This window comes from Melanotaenia boesemani, chromosome 13, assembly GCF_017639745.1.
Source record: "Melanotaenia boesemani isolate fMelBoe1 chromosome 13, fMelBoe1.pri, whole genome shotgun sequence".
Lineage (NCBI taxonomy): Eukaryota > Metazoa > Chordata > Actinopteri > Atheriniformes > Melanotaeniidae > Melanotaenia > Melanotaenia boesemani.
Window position 1 is genome coordinate 14875498 of NC_055694.1, and position 21731 is coordinate 14897228.

Sequence of the window (21731 nt, forward strand, 5' to 3'; positions counted from 1 at the left end):
CAAATTTTTTGTGTATTCACTGCATAAACTGAGAATTCAAGTGGGAGGGAATGAAATGAAATAGCAAGAAGAGTGAGTTGAAGTTTCAGGAGCGTTGCAATGTAAATGACGAAGCAGCGCGTGCGCCGACTAAACAGAGCTGCGCCGCCTCCTTTTAACAGGAAGTAACGCAGAGCCAGCGACAGACTGCTGGACGGGGTTTCACTAGAAAATAAAATTAGGTACGACGTTTATTAAGACAAGCGGGAGAGAAACAAAACTCCTTATCCAAAAACTACAGCTGCTACAGTGGTGAGAAATGAGTTTGCTGTTATGCGACGCATTAAAATAGTAAAACAGATGGAGAATTTGCAGGAATGTTTTGGGACCGACTATGAGTAACTTTTATCATCTCCCAACTTCAATGTTTCCTCTATAATGAGCCTACCTAGTCAATCGCCCACTAATACTCCTGTTCTAATGTTATATTTGCGAAGTATTTTAAAATAAATTTCATTTGTTGAAATAAATCTCAGCATTAAGCAAATTATTAGTTTGTTGTTAACTGGGCATAAAATTACGGAAGCCGAGAGTGGCCATGCTCGAGTTCTATTCTTTTTTTAAAGCATTATCTCGAGATAACGAGTTAATTTTCTCGTTATCTCAAGATCACGTAGACCGCTTTCTTGTGAGAACGGGATAACAGAATAAGGTGGGCTCAAAGTTAGTGGTTGTTACACCTGACTTTATTGATCAAAATAGACCCCATGACAGCTGGGGAGACAAAGATAGCTCTCATCCACACTGACAGCAGAGCTCCTTCAGCGACAGACTGCTGCACCCAAAGCGTGAAGAAGTGCAAGTCCCAAATTACTACAGCAGTTACACTGGAAACCAGTGCTGCTCCCAGTGGACCACAAAACATACTCAATAAAAGCTAATATAATTTTCTAATGTACATACTTTTTTTCTCATGATTTGTCTCATATTTCTTCAGTGATGTGGGCTGCAAAGCTGGGGAAACAGTTGGGCAACCCCACACGATCAGTGGGCGGATGGTTGGTCAGCAAGCTTCTTACAGTTCGAAACAAGGTCCTTGAGGAAAATGCTGTGCAGTTGTGCGGGATCCAACCAGGGGACACTGTGCTGGAGCTGGGTCATGGTCCGGGTCTGGGTCTGCAGTCAGCAGCCAAACTGCTCACAGATCCTAATGGCCACCTCATTGGGGTGGATTATTCAGAGTACATGCATCAGGTGAACTATAAATACTTTGAGTTGATTGAAGTACTCAAATAAATGCCAAAATACAGAATGATCATACTTTTGTAAAATGTAAAACAAATTCTTTAGTCAACCTAACTAGTCACATACTTTAATATTTTTTATAAAGAATAATAATTAGGACAAAATTGAAGAAACTGTTGCCCAAAAAGCTGAAATATCTTTAGCAAATTTGTATTTGGAGAAAGAACACACCTTAGAACAGTCTAGATTATTTATTTTTCTACTATAACAGATGGCAAAGGAGCGAATGAAAGAACTCATAACCAGTGGGAAAGTGACTCTACACCACTGTGATGTTGCTGCAATGCCTCTGGCAGAGAACACTGTGGATAAAGTCTTTCACTGTAACTGCTACTACTTTTGGCCTGACCTCAGGAAGGGAGCCACAGAAATACATCGTGTAATGAAACCAGGTATCTTTGTAACAGCTGGACTGACTTTATTTTCAAGATGTATTTGTATTTCAAATAAAATCTGCCTCAAATAAGTTTGACATTTTTTAACCCACGCAGGAGGACTGATGATTACCACGTTAAGATTTTCTCATTTGGCGACACTGACAGCAAAGCGAGTGCTGCCAGGAAAGAACTGGCACCCAGACACCTATATGGCAGCTCTGAAAGATTCTGGCTTCACTGATGTCAAGATGGAAGACAAACAGCACAAGGACATAACTTTTCAGGCTATTTATGCCACTGCCTTAAAATGAAAGTGCATGTTCCACCCTGATTCTGTTATTTTAATTTGTTTTATTTTTCTAATTACCTAAATTTAACATAGTATGCCTTTTTTACCATGAATTATTATATGTAACTGCATTGTTAAAAATGTTTCCCTTGATTATTTCAACATATTTGGAGGTTGCTCAGTTGCACCTTGGCACAAGAAGATCATTCTGTTGTATTGTATTCTGTTAATATTGTGACTGAAATATGTCAATACCAAGAAGATTTGTTTTCCGATATCAGAATTACAATAGTGCAAATTTATTCAGTTGACAAACGAATGTCTAAATTCTTATGTCTGAAAACAGATTACATGCTTGGAATTAGTTCTTTAATAACTTATTTAATAAAGTACATCTGATTCAGATTCTTTCGGAGCAGAATGGTAATGTTATATTTTCATAAAATCATTAAGCTTAAAGACATAAAATATTGGGAAGATCTAACAGTTGGATGAACTTAAGTATATTAGGCTTAAATTAGATCAAATAATAACTAATTTACTAAAGTGGGAAAAAGAACCAAAATAATCAAAAGTTACTACATTTCTCTGAGTGTGTATTTTTGCAAAAGTGGCATACATCGTAGATAAATACATGGTATACTCTTGCAATTTTTCCTGGAGTATAAATGATGAAGTGCCTTAAAAACTATTATGTCCCACGTTAAATCCAAATTAAGCTGAGTTTGACCTTTAATTACAATATGGTTAAATAATTTGGATTTAACTGACAAGCAACGGAAATTAAATGTCCAAATCACCTCCTACTGTACCTTCAATAAACACAGTCGTTAAGGCAGAAGGTGGTTAAAGTCGTCTTTTGCCTGGATTGATAACAGATGTTACGGTCCATTCACTGAGTTTTGCAATTAGAAACAATCATAGAAATTGAACAGTAGGTGGCGATCGTGCTCCAGTTAAATAACCACTTTTAAATCCGCAGAAGAAGAAAGACACGAAGAAGAAGCGCAGTTGGCGCTGATTGCGGACGAAGAGGGAAATTCAAAACAGCAAGAAGCGTTTCTGTAAAACTAAAAAGCTGAAAATTGAGAGCTTGACAGCGGGTTCAAAGTGAACAGCAGACAGGACAGCGTAAGTGATTAAATGTTGAATCGAGCAAATAACATTTAATGTAAGTGTATTTCCTCATTTGATCTACAAGCATATTTTAAACATAGACACGCATGTCAAAAGAACTGTAAGTTTGTAGCAACAAGGTAACCTGTAGAATAAATATTTTAACTTAAAACTGAAGACTGCAAGTAAGCAGAACATACTGTGCTGACAATTATTTTCTGCCAGTAACAAAGCACCAATAACGTCCGTTTGCTTTATTCTCTGCTTTACAGAATGCAGAGGGCTTCCCGTTTGAAGCGTGAGCTTCAGATGCTGAGCACCGAGCCACCTCCCGGAATAACATGCTGGCAGACAGAAGAACGGATTGACGAGCTCCGTGCACGTTAGTACCTCATCACTGTCATGTCAGAAAATCAAAAATGGAGATGAAAGCTGATTATTGGAATCCGACCTATATACATATAGCTTGCACAGGTACTGAGAACTTTCAGTACCTGTGTTCAAAATTCTGTTAAGTAGTTGAATTGCACTTTGCCATAGTTCTTATGCACTTTTATATTTCTAAGATGTTTTTCAGGCTGCACTTTTACAGATTTTTACATTGTTGTATTGATATTTCTGCTTGACAACTCCTGTCGATACTGAGAATTCCATATTTTAAAAAACCTGTACCAAGGACCTTAATTTTAAAACTGATTATCCATCTAACAAATATTCATGCAGTTAAATTTTTGCATCCAGTCCTATTTGTGGGTAGACTGATGTGGAATGAAATAAATTTAATCCATTTTTAAAAAGTGCATAAATCAGTATTGTATAAGCTATTTCATGAATCTCCTTAGTCTGTCTAAAGTAATGATGGTCTATAGTGAAAACTATCTAAAGTTGTTTATTTTAAGTTGTGACATTACATTCTTACATATATACGTTTAGTCATCTCATTATTCTGTCATTTTAGATTTTTGGAAAAGATTAAGAGGGGTATTCATAGTTAAAGAGTGTTATTTTGCAATACTTAGGGTAAAGAGAAGAAAAACTTGCTAGAGTAATATTTGATGAGACTTTGCTTGGTTTGTGAAACTAACAATTTTATCAGTAGTTTTTTATACCATTTTTGTTAAGAGAACTATAAATTTGATAAACAGTATGTTGTTTTTATTTTTTGTTCATGTTTATGTATTACTGCTAAAAGAGAGAACCTTGAACAGCTCTATACTGGATTTAGGCTGAGTTGTTTTGTCACTTCATCAAAATCACAGATTTACTTCAAAAGGTTGAGATCAGGGTTTTTGAGAATAACGAGGAAAGTACTTAATGATGTGTGTTTGAGGTTGTTACCAAGTGCTGCAGAATGAGAGTGCTTAAAACTTTGTGGTTCATTTTCATTCATTTGCTTTCCCCTGTAGAGATAGTGGGTGGAACAGGAACTCCATATGAAGGTGGACTCTTCTCCCTAGAAGTCAACATCCCAGAGAGGTACCTTTTCTTCAGAGCTTAATATTGCATCTCATTTAGCCATTTGCCAGTTAAAAGCATTTACTAAAAACATGTTCAGCTGACTTACTTTATCTCTTAGATACCCATTTGAGCCTCCAAAAATACGATTCTTGACCCCAATCTACCACCCAAACATTGACAACTCAGGACGTATCTGCCATGATGCTCTCAAACTCCCACCAAAGGTTGTAAGAGATTTCAAACACATAAGAAAATCTTAATGTTTCACCCCAATTATCTCTTTATGTTTTGCTTTTTCTCAGCTTTTAAAGAAAAGGGATATATACATGTTTAGATAAGGTTTTGCTTTGACTTTTTTTTTTTCAGGGAGCCTGGAAGCCATCTCTAAACATTTCCACAGTCCTCACCTCCATTCAGCTCCTCATGTCTGAACCTAATCCAGATGACCCACTTATGGCTGACATAGTGAGTTGCATGTGATCTTTGTTTGGCCACATATACTAACTCTTTCAGTGGTTTTACTTGAATACATAATTACCCTGCAGTGCTTAATTCTTAAAAAAATGTTTTAAGCCAGTATAGCTATGTGACAATAGAGTTTTTATGTAACTGGAAAAGAACTTAATAAATCTTCTGTTATATCTGTTATATCAAATCAATTTTTATTTAAAAAGCACATTTTTTTCTCCTTGTTTTTCTCCTTTTTTTTTTTTTTTCTTTTTTTTTTACATTTTTCACAATTATCTACATCCCATAGAAGAAAGTCTGTCTGTAAAAAATATATGTTTTTCTTTATTTTAAAACCTAAAAATAGAAATAAAAATGTGGTTAATAATTACAACAAATTTCCTATAGTAGATGTTTATCAAAAAGTACAAGTTGTCTTTTTTTCAAAAGGTCTTGTAACATTTGCAGCTCTAAAGAAGTTTTATTTAGATGGACTGAGGCAAAAACAGCTCTTTGGATTATAAAGGTTGCAGACCCCTGCACTAAACACAAACATTTATCGGTAGTTTTCTCTTTAAACAGCAACAGTTAAAATATTTCTTCATTTATATTTATAAAATCAAATATTTATGACAAAGAAGGATGAAATGTTCAGCATTTACTAACTAAAAGGTAAAAAGTCAGCAGAACACAGAAGAAACAATATGTGATGAATATCAGCATCAGGTGAACAGACAGAAAGCAGGATGTGCATGAATGTGCAAAAATGGCACCTCTACTGAAAGCTCACATCTCACAGATTCCACAACTGTAAGTTTCATCTCACTGACCAAGATTTACCAAACCAGATGCAAAAACAAAGGCTTAATTTATGCTTCTTGTTTGTAAAACAGTCATAAAATGTCTTACCATTGCTGTCTTGCCTCAAAGCTTATATCCACCAAGATAAAAACGCATTTAGTTAAAAAAAAAAAGTTTGGAAAAGTGTAGTGTTCTGGCCTGTTTTACTGTTTTATTTAAAAATTTGAGTTTTTTCTTTAAAAATGTCTAGTTATTTTTGAATTTTCTCCATTTCCTCTCTGTGCTCCTGCAATTTCTTTTTAAGTTTCTGAGTTCTTCGTTTCTCCACGACAATGTAGGTTTGGATATTATAGTTTCTGTTTTAATTGGAGCTGCAGCATCAATGGCTGACTTCAGTTTGCTGTAAAAATTGTCTACAATAAAATCACACAAAGCAGGTAAAATCTGAGCAGGAGTTTGGTTTAAAATGTCAATAAAATTTGCAGCCACTTTAGGAGTTCCTCGGAGTTCTCACTGAGGCCTCTTTTTAGATAAAACTGATGATATTAAAAAATACACTGTAGTGGTCTGACACAGCCAGGTCAACAACAGAGGACACACCAGTGGACAGGCCATAGGTTATGACCAGGCCCAGGGTGTGTCTTCTGTTCTGTGTAGGCTGTGTTACATGCTGTTTATAATCAATACTGTCTAAAAGGCTTAAAAACTCATTTGCATGGGGCTCAAAGTTGTTATTGACGTATAAATTAAAATCACCAGTTATTAAAAGAATGAAGCCTCAGTGAAAACAACTGGTGCGTCAGTGCCAAACCAGGTTTCCATTAACAAGATACAGTCGATATTGTTATATCATTAATGATAAAGGATTTATTTGAAAGTTATCTAATATTTAAAAAACATCTTGAGGGGCTCTATTGCAGTCTTATCATATGGTGGTTTTATTTAAAGTTCAGGCTTTTGCTCAACACACACAAAGAAATTAAGATATCTTTCATGAGCACTCTACCTCTTATCACTAAAAGAAAAGTTTTCAAATTGTAGTTTATTGAGCTGGTAATACAGAGAAAGATTGGGTAAGAACACACTCTTTTAGGTCTGTAACAAACTTACCTTTTCCCTCTTGTTTTAATGCAGTCATCAGAGTTCAAATACAACAAGCACCTGTTCATGGAAAAAGCCCGGAAGTGGACACGGGAACATGCAGTTCAGAGAAATGCTGTAAGTTTTCAATGTTATGGGTATTTCAGTGCTGTTCTTGGAACAGCTTTTTAAAGTTCATCATGCCCACTTGTTAAGTAGCTGCATTATTTTTAGTGATGTAATGTTACTTGCTCCACAGCAGTCTTCTTCCATGGTGTTAGTTATGTGTAGTAGCTCATATGACCCACAAGGTTGTGCTGTGGCCCCTCAAAAAATCTGCTATGCAACATTTGCTTTTACCATAGTTAATGACATGTGATTTATATCCAGATGTAACCACAATCATACAAAAAGATAAAACTGATTGTTTTCATGTATGTTTGTCCAGGGACTTGTGGAGAACAACAAAGAAAATATTCTGGATCAAAATAAATTATCCCGAAAAAGAGAGGTGCTCAATGGACGCCAAGAGACAGAAGAACCAGCAAAGAGACCCTGTGTTTAGTTTCCACCCTTCTTGTTCATTATCCCATCTTGCCAACCACAATAGTTTGTACATCTCCCAAGTTTTAGTGAAGAATTTAAATTTCACTTAGCTCCAACACTGTCCTCCAGTTATGTGTGTGTATATATATATATATATATATATATATATACACACACACATATGGATTGATGGCTTAAGCATCTGCATATTGATAAGTATTCTGTGTATGTGTTGTGATATTAAAGTTTATTAATGTATTTCATTCAATGCCTTGACTTCTTGTGTAGCGTTGTTATGCTTTTGAATAGCAGCATAGTCAGAGGGAGGGTTAGAGGGGTATATAAAGTACAAAGATAATAATTTTATTCAAATATATGCTTACCAATTGTATACAAAGTATGTACAACCTAAATGGTACATTTTTTTTCTTTTTTTTACAAACTAAAGTTTTATTTCTTAATATATAAAATTATATATTTGCTGTTTATAAAAAGAAGACAAAACATCATAAGGTTGTAGTGAGTCAATACCATGCTAGCTCAGAGGTAGTTACATTGTATGTATAGATATCACCTGCCTACTCTAAAGTCTGTAGGAAGATAGCTACGTCCCATTCAGTCCGTATGACTTCTTACTTCCAGTTAGGCAGAGTTGCATATTTGAGACCAAACCATGTAAACCATATGAAGCTGTATGTGGAGCCTATTTTATTTTATGTTTTGCTGCTACCTAAACCTTAATTTTTATTATATATTTTTTTAATCAAAACTGGTAAATCACACTGTATCCGACAATGTTGCTATGGATGAAAAATACTGGCTTACACTGGTAAAATGGCCTGGTGTGGTTGATGAGTCCCATTTTTTTTATTATTGGACCGTAGCAACAGGATAAAATCTATATTATAAAAAATAATTCCACTTAAAATCTAACTTCTAATTTGCCTTTGTTGTGATCACATTTCTCGAGTCCTCGAAATAGTCCTGTAGTTCAACAGTACTGATATTTCCTGAAAGAAAGTCTTTGCTCTGAAAGAAAATTTTTCCCAGCCTCCATTTGTCGAGCCTCTTCTTGTTTTATCATCAACTTCTCTATTGTCCTCAACAGCTTCTGTTGACTTATTCTAAAGAGCTTATTAACCGATAGCCAAGAGATGGTCCTTGTATGCCTGTAGTGTCCCAGATTTTCACACAGCTAGCTTGGTGGCTCATGGATGAGAAGTGAGTCATGATAGGACGATACAGAGAGAAAGTGTTATGAATCGCATCTTGATCCAAACTCTCTGGATATCCATTGTCTCTATAGCTCTCTCATTCTGTCACCCTCTCTCTATCTCTGACTGTGAGAGTGGGTATTTGGCAAGGGATGAGAGGAACAGAGGAAGTGGAAGAGCAGTGGGACAATCTGACTGGATCTAGTCCGGGCTGAGGAGGAGAAACCCCCCTGTGCATGGCATCAGCATCATTGAGTGACCCCTGCATTGATGAATCAGAGCAAGAGCTCTTCTCCGTCTCCACAGAGACCAATGAGTCCAGGGTGTGGTCCCGGCGCAGCTGTGGGCGTGCTTTGGGGCGAGGCCAGAAGAACAACTGAGAGTGATCTCTTGAGAAAAGGAGGAAGAGAAGAGGGTTGAGGCAAGCAGGCAAGGGCTGGAGGAGCAACAGGACTGATTTCAGAACCTCATCCCCCAAAGAGAGGAGACCCAGAAGGGAGCAAAGGGAGAGGAAAGCTACTGGTACATACAGGAGGCCATTAGTGAATATTAGCCAGGCAACATGTTTGATCATAGCACAATCCCACAAGCCCTCACATTCCCCCCTGAGTAACTCCCAGTAAAGACGGATGTATGAACCTGTGACGATGAGCAAGCACAGGGTGTTCATCATAATAAGTGCCAAAGGAAAGCCAAGGGAGGATGGCAGACGAGGAGGTGGAGGTGGTAAGGGCGAAGGCAGGCAGAAAGGTGAGGATCCATACTCTCCAACTCCTACCAATGGCAGAGAAGCTAGTGTGACGGACAGACTAAGGCAAAAAAGTGCACATGTGCGTACACTCCCAAGGGATGGGGATTTCCCATACGCACGAGCGCATGTCACACTCATACCACACTGAACTGCTGCGAGAGTGAGCAACAACACACTTGCTTCAGACGCAAACACCCAGACCCATCCTGTTGCCTGACACCCAGGACCTCCCTCCCAGCGGGCTCCATAGTGACTAAATTCTCCCAGGGTAAGAGCATCCACAAGGGCCAGGGTGCACGTGCACACCCCTGTCATCAGATTGGAAGCACCCATGCAAGCCACGGTGAAGCGAAGTGGTGACAAGTTTCCAGGTGAGCCAAAAAGGGATAAGAGCAGGATGGAGTTCCCCAGCAGAGACACCAGGGAGATGGACCACAAGCCAACACGAACTAGCCAGCTGCCCAAAAGAGACTCACAGGGACGAAAGGGACCTGAAACAGAACAAAGGCAACTCATAAGCTGAAAATGAAAGTGTGAAGACTAAGTTTTCTCATAATTAAATCATAACTACAGCTTTATTACATCTCCTAAGGTGTAACTTGAGTTACCAGGTATGGGTGTGCATTGCACACTGGTCTGCAGTTTGGCTTCTTCTATTTCAAGCTGGAACTCCTCCAGGTCAGGATCATCTGGAAGAAAATGTTGTTATAGGGTCAAAATTTAGAGATTAAACTCTCTTGACTACACTTCTATTGTGTCAGAAATATTTTTTTTTTATCAGCCAAATATAGTTTATACTATATGTCTATACTGAGTATATGCACTGTAGATTATGTGTGGTATTAACTGTTTTGTATTGTAATAATAATAAAGCAAGGTAAAAACAAACCTTCTTCTGCAGTGATGGACGACTATTTCAAGAAAATAATTGGCACTTCCACAATATTTAATTATTATAACATGTTTATACAAAGTAGAAGAAATTTTATTCAGAGACGTTTCAAGTTGTAATTATACTTTGCTATTGTTGCCATGTAGTGCACCTAGTATTTGTTTGGTTTCACTTTTAGTGGAGTAGGTGTAATGGTTTTGATCTCAACTTAATTTTGATTGCTTGTGTTTATATTTTATACCAGCCAAAGGAATGTATAGTATGGTTAATGTGTAAGTGTAAGCAAGTCAAGAGCCAAATAATAATAGTTTCAGTGAGGCTCTGACATGTTTTTAGGCTGAGAAACTGAGCATAAGCATTCAGAGCTCCATTAGATTTCCATCTAACATGGCCTGCATGTGTAACACATTTTAATACTGAGTGCATGCTTTAATGGATTTTGTAAGTTTGTGCTGCCTTACAGTGTGTGTCAGCATGGATGGGGTACATGGCTAGAGTCCTCTTGTGAAGGTCTTCATGAGTGTTGCTCTGCTCTGTATCCCACTGGCTGGCAGGTTTGTAGGTATCACAGGATGCATATACACAGCACTGATAGGCATAAGGCATTTCTATCACCCTGTACAAAATAGGTTTACAAGACAGAAAAAAACACAGAAGGTGGTATAAAACAAATGCATAATAAAATATTCAATAAAATAGCAAAACTGTCTAACTTCATTAATTTTGCTTTTGTTGTGAGCATCATATTTATGTCATTTAGGCAGAGTCTTGGTACTTTTTTAAACTTTTTTTTAGCTCGTATTAACATTTTAAACTTCTGATCTTGTTCCGCAAGTGCATATATCTTTATAAAAGATAGGTACACCTAATTTATTTTCTTAAGACTGGATCAACTTTTATGTGAATGGTTGGAAGTAAACATTTACTGTACTTTAATAGTTCTTTGGAAATGGATATTTGCCAGGTCTTTTGTTTTGGTCAGTGTCTTTCATTACTGTTATTGTGCCTTGATCACATGTCACCCTTCAATGCTCTTGAAACTCCCTCACACTTTTTACTTCACTGCACCTTTTCAGGCCTTCAGGGATATTTGCAACAGGATTTAACTTGCTGCTATCAAATGCCTCCTCCGTGTTGAAGTTCAGCCCAGGAATGGCTTGCAGGGCTATGCTGTAAGTAGCTGATTGTCAGACTGCTTTTGGTAAATTGGTGATATAAATGGAGAATTGTGAGGAGAGGGATAATTTAAAAGATCGGATGAGATGCGTTGTTCCTTATAGCCATGGGATACACACCTGGATCATTTAATCACTTGTAGTTGAGAAAGCAAAATAATGAAGTTAGACATATTAGACACCATATTAATGAAAAACAAAGGGGAAATACGTTGAAGGCTTAAGGATGGTGTATTTGTACATTACCTCATGTGGGGGAAGTGATCAGGACTAAAGGCCTCGTATAATTCTGTGTTTCCCCTCAGTTTGAGATGGGTGAGACCTCCCAAACCTGCAACTGGTACAGAGCTGAGATGGTTCTCAGTCAGGTCCCTATGAAAGAAACAGAATATGATGTTTGCAAAATATGTTTTCTAATGTATTGCAGGTATTGTTTAGGCTCAATTTTAATGTCTTTTAGATATTTTAAACTGTTCAGACAAGGTTCTGTATCTTATAGTCATATAGAGAATGCACTTATTTGGCTGGAATCTTAAATCAGTCTTTACACAAATATGCAGTTTTGTATTGGCATGACCTCAGATGAGGCTTCTGGCTACACAGATGGGGCTTTTAAAATACTTAATGCATGCAATTTTTCTCTGTGCACTGAGCCAGAGAAGATAGGATTTCTATGGCACACACACAGCAGCATTGCAACTGTGTGAACCCAGGGCTGCTAATTTATGAAACACAAATCATGTCATGCCCTTTAGGGGAGAAGAGTGACACTGCTGAAAGATCAGATGAAAGGTACGAGAGTTTTACTGAGTGATATGTATCTGTTTTTACTCACAGTTTGATCAAAGAGTGGAGTGTGGTAAAAGCATCTGGATGGATCCACTCTATCCTGTTCCAGCTCAAATCGCTGTAACACACACACAAATACTAAATAAATCGAGGTATACTTAGAGAAGTTACAATTGCATGCTTGACATTGCCTGCCTCTCAGTGTTGTGTGTCACCACTAGGTGCCAGTATCAGAACATATGTCTTTTTAGCTTAGATTCTAACCTGTGCTTCCTAATCTTTTTTAGTTTCCCTATAATTAATCAGTGTGTACTTGTGATACGGTACTTTAATACACTCTCAGTGATTTCAACTTCACTTATTGTTTCAGTCAAATCATCTTATTGCTTTGAAAAGGTTAACATATGTGGTATTCAACAAAAGATAAGCTCAAATAAAATAGTCATTCAAAATGATTTGCACCACAAGTCATATTCACCTAGTGTTTTTACTGAATTCATATGGTGCTTATTCCAACACACACACACTCACACACAGCTGATACATCATCTTGTTCAAGGCCCAAATGTGGACCAGCTGGGTTTAAACCACTGACATCTCAACTACAAGATGAGACACTCTACCCTAGATAATAAATTTGAAAGAAAATGGTATTACATAAAAAAATAAATTGAACAATTTGAACAAAGATTTACTCACAGTGCTCTAAGAGAGTTGAGCTGCTGGAAGGTGTTCACTTCTATCCTCCCGATCTGATTATGCTGCAGTCCTCTGTTATAAAAATATATGAGCTTATAAACCACTTATATGGTACAAGAAAGTACAGTAATGAGGTAAACGGAGAAAAAGTTGGCTTTGAAATGTGTGATTGTTTTTAGGAGATGAAGTACTCACATTTCTTGCAGTGCTGAACAATGGTAAAAACTGGGGAGATTCTCTATCTGGTTGTAAGATAGTTCCCTACAACAACACACACAGCAAACACACTTAATCAAAGCATACAGGAACACAGGGGCCAGCTGTGGATTTCTGGTGTGGGAAATTATGGGGTGACGTGACATGACAGAATTGTTTGGGTGTCAGTTCTATGAGCAAAGTGATATCACAGGACTTTTTTTCTTCTTGGGGGTGATTGGATTTCATAGCAAAGTGATTGTATGAGTGACTGCTTGGGGGCAAAACTCTCCACAGTTGGGTTTTGTGTATTAGTTCTTGTACCTCTCACTCACCCCCTTGTGCTTGTGTGTGTTTGTATGTGTGCATGTGTGCACTTACAGCACTCTGAGGCGAGGCAGCTGCTCACATAGATCCACAGGGAGAGCCGAGAGTCCGGCCCGAGTCAGCGTCCTATAGGGGAAAAAAAGAGGTTCCTCTGATCATTGTTGGAGCGCAAGCAAGCGAAAGGATCCCCCCATCTCGTGAGTCTAACTTGGTCAGACAGACAGCTGTGTAGGTTCGCCAAACCTGTCACTGGCTGGCATAACTAGCCCACCCCTCCCAATATTTCTCATCATCCCTCAACTCTCTAAAATGCATATGTTCTGACCTCAACCCAGGTGTCTTTCCACATTCTTTGATGCAGTATGCTGTGAGATTATAGTGAGCGTGTATGACACTCACAGAATTTCCAGGCTGGTGGTTCCTTTCAGATCTGGAAACTCTTGAATCTGGGTTGCCCCATTCAGGGAACTGCAGTCAAATGATGGGGGAAAAAAAGTGTCAGACAACCATCTTTCTCTTTGTTTCTCTTTCTTACACTCACACACCCATGCGTGAACACAGACCTTGTCTAACAGCTCATTTCAGCCATCAAACTATTCCTCCAACATCAACACAGGCGATTTGGCCGTCTCACCAGACATCATAAGTCAAACCATTCAACATGTTCTCACAACACACTCTCTTACCACATCAGCACACAGCAAAGCCATATGCTAACACAACATCATTCAGTAGGCTATTACACATGTCCACTCAACTCTCACTGCAAGGGACAGAGGATGATTTAAACAGTGTTTGGGCTAATGCAGTAGAATGGTTTTTACTGACCACATACTTACAGTGTGTGTAACTTAGGTAAGAACTGGAAAGCAGATTTTCCCACAAACTGGATGGGGTTCTCATAGAAATGGCTGCAAGAAGAAAATGATGTGGATGCATGCAGATTAATTTGTTTTGTGAAATTAATTCTGTTGGACTTGATATTGACATAAAATTAAAACTGTGTCTATTTCATATGTGCACATTGTAAAATTGTGATTAAGAACCAAACTCACATGGTTTGCAGCTGAGGGTTTCCCACAAAGGCCCTCTCAGGGATGCTTTTGATATTGTTGTTATGGAAGCCTCTGGAAATTTAAAAAAAGACACTATTAGAGCGACAATCTATCAATAAGTTTAAGATTTGTGTGTTTGGAGGAGGGATATAATTTGTTCGTTCGAATTAGAGGTAAGTCATATGTCCTTGTTGCACCTGCTGCTGCACAGCTGAAAAACATTTTTGGATACATGAGATGTAAACACACACACATACACTGTATCTGTGACCCATATGCATGCTGCGAAACATCTGCTGAAGCAAAGGAAAAACACGGCTTGTGTATATGTGTGTGCGCAACTGTGTGTATGTGCAGGCGAGCGGCTGCGTGGGTGTGTAGCCAGCACCTGCTTAGTGCGAGAGAGATTGTATCCGAGTGCCACATTAAAATCACTTAACGGGATTACTTGGGATAACGCAACCATGATAGTCATGTCGGGCAGGTGTGTTTTTGTGTATGTGCGTGCATATGCATACTCACAGTTCCTGAAGTTTGCTCAGTGTCCTAATGGCCAAGGGGAACTCCCGCAGATCATTGTAGTTTAAATCCCTACAAGCAAGACAAACAGTCTTAATTAACTGATATGTAAGGCCATTCATTCCAGGTCATGCAGGATGTTTTCTATCCTTACAGTGGAAATTAAACTTCATGTAAATCTGATGTTCAGTGTTGCTACATGTGAGAAAGTTTCTGATTGCAAATGTATGCAATGCTATTTCCCCTGAGTGTGTGAAGTGCTTTGACCTTTATATTTAGGTTAATTTGCCTCATTAGTTTATGATATGATACACTTTACTGTCCCCAAAGAGAAATTTGCCTTGGACCTATGTGCTGTTACATTAGCTGCCTAGGAAACATGGGATCAAAACAACTAAAGCCATAGCTGACACAGTTCTAAAGCAGATGCCAGAAAAAAAGAGTTGGACTGTATTTCTGGTCTTCATACAATATAAACTAATCTGCCATAACACTGAAATAACTAACAGGTGAAATGAATACCTCTGATTATTCCTCTGACTCTTACTTGTACTGCCCACCTAAATATGTTGCTGATAAAGCAAGCACACACTTTGCAGTGGTATTCCCTGATAACAGCAGCCTTCCCCAGTTGGACCCTCCCCAAAAACTTGAGATAAATTAATCAAAGTGACATGAACAGAAAATGAAAGCAGAGCCTCTCATAGTGATGGCACCTTTGTCAATGTGACTACTGTCTAACAAGTTTTTGGCAACCTGTATATGTTTTTATTTAGAGTAAATCATACATAAACAAACTAAAACAATGCAAATATTGTGTTCAATGGGAATATAAGTTCAGCTAGTTTTTTTTTTTTTTTTTACTTATCTAATGTCATATTGTATTTAGTCAGATTCAAGACTAACAGTGCATAGGCCATCAACCGACCCTGATCGCCAAATAATCAGGATTTGCCATTGAAAAGCCCAAAGTGGTTGACCTGTGGATAAAACCACCCAGAGGTTGCTTGAGGAATGCCACAAAGAGCCCAAAGCATTGACCTGGTCTCCAAACTGCCCACATCCCGATCCCATTGGGCATCAACAGAATGAACTGGAACAAGTTTGATCCACAGAGGGCCCCACCCCACAATCCACAGGACCCAAAAGATTTGCTGCAAGCCTCCCAGTGCCAGACACCACAGGACACACCCAGAGTTTCTGTTTCCAAGCAGAACGATGGGGCTCTACACAATATTGAGTCGTTTTAATATTGTGGCTTATCAGTGTAAGTATAATATAAACTTTAGATTAGCTTGTGTGCTTGGGAAAAGAACTGTGTGCATTAGTCTGTTTGTACATAAGACAATACTTAAACCTTTGCCGGGACATGTGTGCACATATGTGATGTCTTTGAAGATTTTCAACCATCCAGATTCAAGGAAATCTGAAAGTTCTACTCAGCTGAATTTGTTTTTATACCATTCAAACAGCCAGATGCATGTGAAGAAGCACTTTGAAACATGTATCTATGGTTTTCAGTGGCAATTGTGAAATGTTTGCCTTTCTGTGTCTGTTGTCTATAATGTAGCATTTTAGGCCTTTGGGTGGCTTCCTGTAGTAATGATTTTATAATGCACACTCTGGGTTGGGGAGGGTGGTGGTGATGCAGATGGTCTCTCGTATTTCTCATAAGCAAGGCCGCTGTGAGAGATTAACCCCTCATACCAGCACAATCCCCACGTCAGTGACACCTGTCATCTTATCCTGCTGCATCATCCGTCTCTCCCCACCACTGACGGCCCAAACACTTTAACACGCACTATTCTGGTCCATAGAGCTCCATCCCTCTTTTTCACATTCTCTAGTTTCCTTACATCCCCATAAACCATGGCTACCCTGACTTGCACCATGTTTTCCCCAGCATGCATAATGGCTTTTAAGTTGAGTGTAAAGCTGGCCAAACGCTTATGATTGCACAGGCAGAAGTAGTTGCATATATGCACACACATGCATATATGTGCCCACACACATGCTCATAAAAAGGAACACGTAATTTTTTACACTTCAACAGGTTATTAAGCAGTATGCCAGAAACTGTGTTTTCATCAGACCACCATGAATTTTGCAGAAGGCACAGTTGCAACTGTGTAAGTTTCTCTCATGTTCTTCCTTCACCTCTCTCAGTTTTCTGTGGTTTCCATATTGGTGTGTGGTTGGGATTTAGTTATTGAAGCTATGGCATGTACTCCTGAAAAAACTCCTGGAGCTGCACTGTGCTATTTTTGACTTTAGTACTGGTTAGCAATTACTAAAACAAAACATAGAGGAATCCACTGATGATACTTCAAGGTAATCAAAGAGTATCTTTTCATCTTCACATTCCTGCCATTCAATTGTTAGTTGCGGTTTTTGTGAAACGTTCAAGCACCTGCTGAAAGTACCATGACATTAATCATTATGACTTTACAATTTAGCTCTACACTTCAAAATTCTTTGGCATACTGTACCAAATGATTTATAAAAACTAATTAATTTAAAGTTTTTAGATACGAAATATGAGAAGTGATGGCTTTTGGCTGTGTTATCCTTAAAGATTATATTCAGTGAGTCCCTCATAAATCTTGGGGTTATTCTAAGGCAATGTGATTGCTGTAAACACTGCCACACTAAATGAATGTTGATACTCACTGATACTTGATCATCACAAGGTGTTTGGGGAAACACGGAGGTACTTATTTAGGCTGATGAAATTAAATCACTTGATATGAAGGTAAATGCATATAGTTTGTGTGTATGTAAGCTTATGAAAATGCAAAATTTTTCAATAGTAACCACAGTACAAAAGTATGCGTCAATGTTTCTGTGCATATGCATGCATGTGACATACTCACAGTGTCTCCAGACTGTGTAAACCTTCAAAACATCTTGAGGCCATACTCTGGATGTGGTTATTATGGAGATGCCTGGGAAAAAGTCCACAAATATTTTTCAGTAAATTAGAAGTCACTTTACGCATTGAGTCATTACCGCTCCTTTCAAAACTACAAGAGCAAATAATTTCTCTGGAAAGTTGAGAAATCCAGATTCAGAGAAGTTTTAAGTAAACAATTCAAGACGTCACTTACAGTACAACAAGTGCGGAGAGGTTGCTAAACGCGTAATCTGGGATGTGTGTGATCTGGTTGAGGGCCAGCGTCATAGCCTGCAGGGAGGACAAAGAGTCCAGGGCCATCACTGGGATCTCTGTTAGAGAGTTGTCATCCAACCACAGGTGTCTCAGTGAACGAACACCCCTAAAGGCCTCACTCGGAACCTCAGACAACAGGTTGGCATCAAGACGCCTGCGGGACAATGAGAGCTGTGCTTAGAGAGATAGTCACCAACTCTAAGTGCAGTATTTTTGCTTGTGTGCATAAATTTCTGTACTTTCGTGTGCATTAGTGGTAATGTGTCATGACACTGAAACAATCTGGCTTATGGGAGGGTTATTATAAGAATTACATGTCTTTTATTCTCTCCCTTTCATCTCTGTTGCAGCCTCTTAGAAGCTCCTCATTTTGATTTATTCCCATGCTAAATAAGCCATGTCAAGCTTTGCCAGCACAGGCATGTATAAAATGCAAGATGAGGAAAACACAAACATGTAGGAACAATTATGTTGAGCCTGTTTTATTCGTCCTCCGTTTATTTATCATGCTTGGTGTCTGGAAAAGGGGAAAGACAGAAAGGACAGTTAAAGATTCGTCCTCAGCTGTTCCTCCTCTCTTCATTCTTTCCATCGGAGTCTTGCTGTTCCCATCAAACCCTAACAGTTACACATTTCTCACACACAAACACGGCTTCTTTCATCTTATGAAGTTATAGACACACATTTTCACTCACATATGTCCTTTCATCTCTTCAGCTTTAAGAAAACCTGACAGTTTTGTCCTCTTTCCTCTTAAATGGCTTAAGCCTAGAGGCAACAAGTGCAGACACACACCCCTCGTAAATACACGCATGCATACACACTGTCGATAGTGATAAATGATCCCCTCAAGGCAGGGTTGACAAGCTGAGACCACTTCCTCCTGCTATTCTTCTTTCCTTGGCCCTTCACACTCATTCATTAATCTCCTTTTCCTCCCTCCGGCCTCTCTTGCACACTCATTTAGTTTTATTTTTACGTCTTTATTAATGCACTCTCAGCCTCTCTGAACTCTTTTGCATCTCAGAATTTAACTCTTGTTGGTTTTTCAAACATCCTTCCTTATCAATCTTCAGAGGTTCTTTGATTCCTGTGCTCCGTACTCTCCCTGCGTCTCTGAGGCCACACCAGAAAGCATCATCAAAGTGAAATCTGAACTTGAACTCTGAACTCTGGACTTTTCTCTTGGAGGAAATTTTCCATCAAGGGACCAACTGTATATACTGGCAGATGCTCAACATAGGCACACACATAGATACCCCACAGTATACACATACATACTGAATGTGTTTACATACACACACACATACGCACACACAAACAGCTTTAAGGAATTTTATGATGTCTGCTTCCTGAGTACACTTTTTTTTTCTATTTTTTTATTTTTTTTAACAGTGCTCAGCATCATCCTCATACAAACTGTGTGCTCCAGCTGAGGAAAATGTTTGTCCCAGACCTAAATCATAGGATGAAAGTTACAGAAGGCCCTTGAACTCTCTGTCTTGTCCTCTGGGGCCAAACAATAATTGGTCCTTTGGGTAGACCTGCCAGGTCTCCATAAGGTCCAGACAGAATGGGAATTGGTCCACTAAGGCCAATAAAGCAAACTATTTCCTGCACATCGCATCAAAGTCTGACATACAATTTTATGAGTAAGAAGTAGAAACAGAAAGACAAAGATCTCTTCAATAATCCGGGAGATCTGGGGACCTGCTTGTGGCGGTTTGATTCTCCAGATGGCTGAAGTTTTATACAGCAGGAAACTTGGAGGCACACGTTTCACTGCCAAATCTCTTAAAGCAGGCTTATGCTGATTTAAAACTGCTTGTGAAACTCATAAGTTATTAGTCCGCATAACCTTTGCTTCTGATGGCACAAAACTAAACAATAGAGCTCAAACTGTGCTGTAACTATTTTGTTCCAAATGGTGAGAGAAAGTTCTTGAATTGGTTTCTGCAGACAAAAGGATTTTGGTCTGAGATTAATCACAGTTTACCTTGGATGAAAGCCTCCTTTATACATTTATACTGATGTATAATCCATGTGTTAACTCATTTGTTGTCTCTCTGCCTTTTTACCTGGTGTGTTTTATGCCAATGAGAGGCGCCAACAAGCTTCACTCTCCAAAGCCTTTCCAGTAATCTTTCTCTGCTGAGCTTATCATTACTATAATGACAAGGTGCGTCTCTACACACTGGCCCTGTGTGTTTGTGTTCAATGTGTGTGTACATGTTTTTTTTTTTTTTTTTTAATTACAAGATGATCTCTATCTAAAAAAACTAGGAGAAGACCTCACACACGCCAAGACTGAAGACAGACAGCATTGTGACTATAATGTTAATTCAGATATAGACTTATTAACACAAGGTCAGCCTCAGCTGGAGTGTTTCCCTATGAATGACAGTATGGCATCTGTGTGTGCAGGCTCTGCAAATGCACTGAGGGAACACAGACCTGTTTTATAACAGGCAAAGAAACATTGTAGGTGGTAGTGGCGTTTCAGCTGCAGCAAACTGAACATCCGTCTGAGTAATGAAGGAAATGGTTTTATGGATATTTACAGAGAATAATTAATTTGGAAAACAGAGCTGGAGTGCATGTATGGTACAAAGTTGAGAGGGATGAGTAGAGGGGAGGAATTATAGATGAGGTTGTCCACGTGCACATGTCCAACACTTGCACACTGACATACACATTCTGACCCCCCCAAAGATTAGTCAATTAAGCCACCAAACATTCTCATTAGGGTGATAGCAGTGTGGGTGGTGGGAGAGAAGCGGAGGAGGAAGAGAAGGGGAACTGATGGAAAATGGGGTTGTTTCACAGCTCATTGGAGATGCTTTCCCTGGTCTGCAGTGTCTGCTGTTTCTCTCATGGCTTCCAGATGCTACCATGAACTGTACTGACACAATCAGGGCTGTGACTCCAGCCGTCAGGCTGTATAGCACTGCATGCACAACTGTTGCAGCCAGCTTCGGGGTATGGTCTGTAATTTGTCAGTGGTACTCTATACCTGCGTTGTGGTCAGAGCTGAGATGTGTGGGTGGCCGGGGGATGTTTCATTCCTGACTGGATGAGGTAAAGTAATATGATTAGTGTATATGTATGTGTGTAAAAGAGATTCTCACAAGGACAGAAGGTTGGGTAGGTCCCACGGAGCATCATCAGGAAGTCTCTCTAGTTGGTTGTTTTGCAGCATCCTAAAACAACATACAGACTCAGCAATAGGCATCAGGTCTATAGATGATTTTGTGTGTGTTAGTGCACATCAAGCAGAACAAATAATTCCATGGTGAGGAAATCTGACACAAGGAGGAAAGGGCCAGTGAAAGCTTGAAGAGATGCAGTGAATGAGGAAAGAGAAGAAGGACCTCCTTGGGTGGGCTGCTGATGTCATTCTCAGAAGAATGGAGCAAAAATTAGAAGTGGAGGCAAACAATAGTGTTCTCTCTTTCTTCACCCTCTACTGGTTTCTCTTTCTTTCTCTCACCATTAGTTTTTATCTTGACCTGTTGATTAAAAGTAGCTCAGTGCATTTAAATGCCAAT

General features: G+C 38.9%; 3 protein-coding genes across 6 annotated transcripts in view; 2 read left to right on the top strand and 1 right to left on the bottom strand.

The window, feature by feature from the left end:
• Positions 1-147: 147 nt before the first annotated feature.
• zgc:194242 (uncharacterized protein LOC100005854 homolog) lies at positions 148-2509 on the top strand. 3 transcript variants are annotated; one of them, XM_042004531.1, is made up of 4 exons: positions 148-221; positions 977-1233; positions 1496-1676; positions 1776-2509. In XM_042004531.1, exons 2-4 carry the CDS (start codon positions 979-981, stop codon positions 1970-1972), a joined length of 633 nt encoding a protein of 210 aa, XP_041860465.1. In that variant the 5' UTR covers positions 148-221; positions 977-978; the 3' UTR covers positions 1973-2509. The 3 variants fall into 3 exon arrangements, with proteins under 3 accessions (XP_041860465.1, XP_041860463.1, XP_041860464.1); XM_042004529.1 differs by having other exon boundaries at positions 167-373; XM_042004530.1 differs by having other exon boundaries at positions 167-291.
• Positions 2510-2925: 416 nt separating this feature from the next.
• Positions 2926-7661, top strand: ube2t (ubiquitin-conjugating enzyme E2T (putative)). Of its 2 annotated transcripts, none has more exons than XM_042004535.1 (7): positions 2926-3081; positions 3339-3448; positions 4473-4542; positions 4643-4748; positions 4891-4989; positions 6907-6990; positions 7301-7661. In XM_042004535.1, the coding sequence occupies exons 2-7, from the start codon at positions 3340-3342 to the stop codon at positions 7415-7417; spliced, it is 585 nt and encodes a 194-aa protein (XP_041860469.1). In that variant the 5' UTR covers positions 2926-3081; position 3339; the 3' UTR covers positions 7418-7661. The 2 variants fall into 2 exon arrangements, with proteins under 2 accessions (XP_041860469.1, XP_041860470.1); XM_042004536.1 differs by having other exon boundaries at positions 2929-3121.
• LOC121651981 (leucine-rich repeat-containing G-protein coupled receptor 6) overlaps positions 7503-21731 on the bottom strand; it is a 37496-nt gene continuing 23267 nt past the window's right edge. The window contains exons 4-18 of the mRNA XM_042004485.1: positions 21312-21383; positions 18122-18337; positions 17888-17959; positions 15018-15086; positions 14496-14567; positions 14280-14351; positions 13840-13908; positions 13495-13566; positions 13114-13179; positions 12919-12990; positions 12266-12337; positions 11677-11802; positions 10717-10871; positions 9972-10052; positions 7503-9854 (exon numbers count right to left, since the gene is read on the bottom strand). Coding sequence (XP_041860419.1) covers positions 8710-9854; positions 9972-10052; positions 10717-10871; positions 11677-11802; positions 12266-12337; positions 12919-12990; positions 13114-13179; positions 13495-13566; positions 13840-13908; positions 14280-14351; positions 14496-14567; positions 15018-15086; positions 17888-17959; positions 18122-18337; positions 21312-21383 — 2431 coding nt within the window. The 3' untranslated portion in view covers positions 7503-8709. The remainder of the gene's footprint in view (positions 9855-9971; positions 10053-10716; positions 10872-11676; positions 11803-12265; positions 12338-12918; positions 12991-13113; positions 13180-13494; positions 13567-13839; positions 13909-14279; positions 14352-14495; positions 14568-15017; positions 15087-17887; positions 17960-18121; positions 18338-21311; positions 21384-21731) is intronic.